Source organism: Nicotiana tabacum, chromosome 22 (genome assembly GCF_000715075.1).
Source record: "Nicotiana tabacum cultivar K326 chromosome 22, ASM71507v2, whole genome shotgun sequence".
Taxonomy (NCBI): Eukaryota; Viridiplantae; Streptophyta; class Magnoliopsida; order Solanales; family Solanaceae; genus Nicotiana; species Nicotiana tabacum.
In genome coordinates, this window is record NC_134101.1 from 11,776,532 (window position 1) to 11,781,900 (window position 5,369).

At 36.5% G+C, this 5,369-nt stretch overlaps 1 protein-coding gene across 1 annotated transcript; it reads left to right on the forward strand.

The window, feature by feature from the left end:
• Window positions 1–3,360: 3,360 nt before the first annotated feature.
• LOC107765557 (uncharacterized) lies at window positions 3,361–4,607 on the forward strand. Its single transcript, XM_016584220.2, has 2 exons — window positions 3,361–3,555; window positions 4,041–4,607. The coding sequence occupies exons 1-2, from the start codon at window positions 3,415–3,417 to the stop codon at window positions 4,266–4,268; spliced, it is 369 nt and encodes a 122-aa protein (XP_016439706.1). The 5' UTR covers window positions 3,361–3,414; the 3' UTR covers window positions 4,269–4,607.
• Window positions 4,608–5,369: the final 762 nt, after the last annotated feature.

Here is a 5,369-nt window from a genome sequence, read left to right on the forward strand (position 1 = left end):
AGATCTGTATTCTAAGAAATCGCTGACAAACTGCCTCTACCTGAAAAATAGGTTATACAACCTCCGTATGAACGAAGGTACACATGTTAAAACTCACCTTGATGAGTTTAATTCAATTATAATGGACTTGAAGAACGTGGATATCAAAATTGAGAGTGAGGATCAGGCCTTGATTGTGTTATGTTCTTTACCGTCTTATGATACTTTTGCCGATACGTTGCTATATGGGAAATACAGCATTTCACTGGAAGATGTTAGTAATGCAGTAAAATCTAAAGAGTTGAAAAGGAGTTTTCCAGATAGCAGAATTGAGGGCGAGGGTCTTGTGATTAGAGGAAGAACACAACAAAAGGACTTTAATAGGAAAAAGTCAACCGCCAGATCAAAGTCTAAAGCAAGGAAGCAAAATTGCTATGAGTGCGGGGAGCAAGGTCACTATAAGAGAGATTGTCCTAAGCTGAAGGAGAAAAGAGGGAAGCAGAAAATAGATAATTCGGCAAATATTGTTGACACTGGCAATAATTCTGATGATAGCGACTATGTAGGGGAAGTCTGTGCTGTGAGTTCTAGTCATATGCATAATTCTTGGGTTCTTGATTCTGGTGCTACTTTTCACATGTGTCCACACAAGAATTGGTTTGCAACTTATAAGCAAATGAGTAGTATTGTCTACATAGGAGATGATAATCCATTACCAGTAGAGGGAATTGGTAACATCAAATTGAGAATGTTCGATGGAATTATCAGAAACATTGAGTGTTGGCATGTTCCTCGGATAAAGAGAAATTTGATTTCTCTTTCGACTTTAGATTATCAAGGGCATAAATTTCACTCTAAGAATGAAATACTTAAAGTGTGTAAAGGCTCCATGGTACTCATAAAGGGTAAACTGCATTCTAAATTATATCATCTTTAGGCCAATGTAGTTGAAGGGGAAGCTGTTGTAACTTCTTGAAAAAGTGATCTGAACCGGTCTCAGATATGGCACTTGCAACTTGGTCATATGAGTGATAAGGGATTGTCTTTGTTGAGTAAGCAGAATATGTTGAATGGGTACAAAAATCAAGTTTTGAATTTTTGTGAGTATTGTGTATTTGGTAAACAAACAAGGGTAAAGTTCAGCAAGAAGGGCGAGCACAAGAGTAGAGACAAGTTAGATTATATACATTCAGACTTGTGGGGTCTAAACAGAGTTCCCTCCAAGAGTGGTGACATGTATTTTATGACTTTGATTGATGATTACTCAAGGATGGTGTGGGTGTATTTTCTGAAAACAAAAGATGAGGCATTTCCGACATTTGTTGAATTGAAGACAATGGTTGAGAGGCAGACGGAAAGAAAAGTTAAGCGTCTTCGAACTGACAATGGGTTGGAATTTTGCAATTCCGAGTTTGATAATTTCTGCAGCAGAGAGGGCATAGTGAGACACCGTACTTGTGTTGGAACACCACAACAAAATGGTGTTACAGAACGTACGAATAGAACGCTTTGTGATAGGGCACGAAGCATGCTTTCACACTCATGTGTTAGGAAGGATTTTGGGCTGAAGCAATCAATACAGCTTGTTATTTGGTCAACAGATCTCCATCCACAGCTATTGAGTTCAAAACTCATTTTGAGGTATAGTCCGGTTCGCCTGCTGATTATTCAAATTTAAGGATATTTGGTTGTCCTGCTTATGCTCATGTTAGGGATGAAAAATTTGAGTCGAGGGCAAAGAAGTGCATATTTCTAGGGTATGCAACTGGAGTAAAAGGTTATAGGTTGTAGTGCACAAATCAAAAGACTCCAGGGCTAATTATTAGTAGCGATGTAGCATTCAATGAATCTGCCTCATTGGACAGTCCGAGGGAGAAGACAATAGCAGAAACATATCGTGGTGTCAGTGACCGCATTGAGCTAGAAATTCAATCTCCACTAGCTCAGCCCAGTAGTTCTAAAGTAGAAGAAGTGGATGAGGTACAAAATATTGATCAAGATGATAATGTTGATGCACATGTGCAACAACAACCATATAGCATTGCAACATGCAAAGAGAAGAGAATGATCAACCGAACACAAAGGTTTGCAAACGTAGTTGCTGTGAATCTTCTTGGATATTCAAATCCTGTGGGTGATTTGGCAGTTGCAGAGACTGTTGATGCGTTTGAGTGTTATAGCTATCCAGAAGCTATTCAGAGTACATAACCAAATCGACGAATTAGTGTTATGGCTAAAGATATTGAGTCTCTTAATAAGTTTAGGCGTTGCCTAGACTTGGTTGATGTGTGCGACAATGGGTAGAGCCCTCGTGAGGGCTGATGATAAGGTAGAGAGACGTTGTTCCTGTTAATGAAGAGAATTCAAGCTAAGGGGAAGATTTGTTATTTTGTGGCTTGAATTATTTCCTTGTATTTTTAGGATACCCATAATCCCTATAGGTTTAGGAAAATCCATTGTCCTAATAGATTTGGGAAAGGAAAACCTATAGTCCTTGTCAAATTAGAAAACCTTTCTCTTATAGGTTTGGGACTATTTGGGATCTATATATAGGGGATGTAGTTGGAGATTCTGTAGATTGTATTGTGTTTTTCTTCTCATTCATAGTGAAAAACTCTCTCTGCTTCTGCCCCGAGGATTGGGCTTAGCTGAACCTCGTTAAATCCTTGTGTTGATTTTTCTTCTCTATTTACTTTGTGTGTGATTGCGTGCTAGTTAACCTACGATCTTCCGCAACATAAAAATATTTTACAATGCCAATGTATATAAGTTAAATTCTTCCCAAATAGGACACAAAGTCTCCAACCGGGCAAAACATAGCATATTGTCCTGATCAAAGCCGCATAAATCCGAAATTTACGATCCAAGTACGGCATATGGGGATCTTGCTATCTGTTTGTCTACTAGACTCCACGATTAAAAGTAAAAAGGACAAACAAATTTTTATGACAATATTGCAACATAGAAACAAAACAAAATGAACAAAAAGGTTACAAAATAAATTCAATTACCACCTTCCAACAAGTGGAAGGAGATAAATCCAAATTAGCTAGCTAGGGGAAGAAACTAAAAGCAAATACTGTAGGTGAGATCTGATAGAGATTTAATGTGGAAAAAGGAATTGTCCAATAATAGACCAATAGGAAACATATATTCCTAGCAAATTGAGGCAGGTGATGTAGAGTGAGTGATATCAAGTCATGAAAAAAAAAACACAGAAACATCTTTACCATACCTCACGTGAGAAGGCCCCTCCACTAACTAAACTCAGCTAGTCATATCTCCTAAAATCCCACCATCTTAAAAAAAAAAAAAAAATTAATTTGAAAACAAGAAGAAAAAAACCATACACAGCAATAGATGATTGTCTATAAGTAGTGAGATAAGGAGACAGTGAAACATGAACTACTGCTACTAATTAACTAATAAGAGAAGATGGAGAATAATTCCTATGAATATAGTAGGAAAGTAATGAAGGATGTCTCTCTTCAGGAGCTTAGAGATAGGCTTGCTGAATTTGCCAAAGTTAGAGGATGGGATCAGTATCACAGTCCTAGGAATCTTCTTCTAGCTTTGGTAAGCCTCCTAACATGTCTTAAAAATAGTAATCCAGAATTAACCGTCCATAGATTTACAATGAATGCGATCTTATTATATGTATATGTATGTTATATTATGTGACTATCTTCTAAGTTTTTAACTAGATGAGCGTGTCACACAATTTCAACATTACACTTTTAATTAACTAAACATATTATGTCTCAACATGCCATCCGCATGCGTGTACCTAATTCTTTTTCATGGACCAAAAATCTGGAAATATTTTTTGCTTTAGTCGCACAAAGAGTTTAGTTAAACCCACAGAATCTGTCGCAGATCTAACTCTGTCTATAAATAGACTACATACATGTACTTTGCATATAAGAACCTTATAGTCTATTTTTCTTTTTTTTTTTTGGTATACTTCTTGTGTACGGGCATGTTTCGCCATTTTTAATGAAATTTATTACCTTATCAAAAAAGAATAAATCTTATAGTCTATTTTGTAATTGTTGGAACAGGTTGGAGAAGTGGGAGAGCTATCAGAGATATTCCAGTGGAAAGGGGAAGTTGCAAGAGGACTACCTAACTGGACATCAGATGATAAGGAACATTTGGAGGAGGAACTGTCTGATGTTTTGCTATATCTAGTTCAGCTAGCTGATGTTTGTGGACTTGATTTAGGTCAAGCAGCTCTTACCAAGATTCTCAAGAATGCTCAAAAATACCCTATTACAAAACCTACTTAATTCTCACAAATAGAAGTTATAATTTATTGCCAATTGTTGTAGGCATCTTAGAAGGAAGCCTTGAGCAATATAAAGTTATCTTCGTGCAACCTATAGGTCACGGGTTCGAGCCGTGGAAGCAGTCACTAATGCTTGTATTAGGGTACGCTGTCCACATCATACCCTTAAGGTGTGGCCCTTCCCCGGACCCTGCGTAATCGAGCATCTTAATTAAGCTAGTGTTATATATTTCTTTCTTGTGGAGTGTCTTTTTTTATTCTAGTTTCTCCTCTTTTCCCTATGTATGAGGTATCTTTGAGAGTTTAAAGGCAGGCGATCGAGAATGTGTTTGAACGAGAATGTATTTTCCCTTGTATTTGAATTGCTCTAAAAGTTTCTTGACTTACTTTCAAAATCAGAAATCCATGTTTAATTATAAACACTTAATCAGTTTTAATAATGATTTGTCAAAAAAATTTAATATATCAGTGAGTGAAATTTGATTACATGCTAGAGTAATAGTCCAGAAGTTTGCATGGGCACAAAGGGATGGTTCATAGTATTTCGTAAGTCTAGAACATTGTGCCTTCTAGCATGCATAACCGTTTTGGGTTTCTTAATTATCAGGAATAAATGAAAATAATTCTGAAATAAAATGCCAGATTATTTTGTCATGTGTTTGGTTAGAATTTTCAATTTCGATATAATAATTTGGGGATTATTATTTTTATCATGTTAATAACAATACGAGGATTAGCTAATACCTGGATAAAATAATCGAATGAGAATAATGCGCTTCTCCGAAAGCTCTTCTCTTAAAGTCCTTAAGAACTCCAAAATTAAAAATAAAATAAAAATTATTTAATTTTATTCAATTTTAAACCAAACATACATATATATACAGGGGCAGATCTACCTTATGAGGTAGGGGTACCACGGCACTCGCTCGCTTCGCTAAAATTCTTACTATGTACATAATATCTTTGTGAAACAACGTATATATGGATAGAGTGACACTCCAAAGTCACAAAGTGGAAGCAGGTGCCATTGGTTCCTGCCATTGGTTCCTCCTTCCCTTTGGAGGCTTTCTTTGGCCTCATGAATGCAAGTTCGATTCCCTGT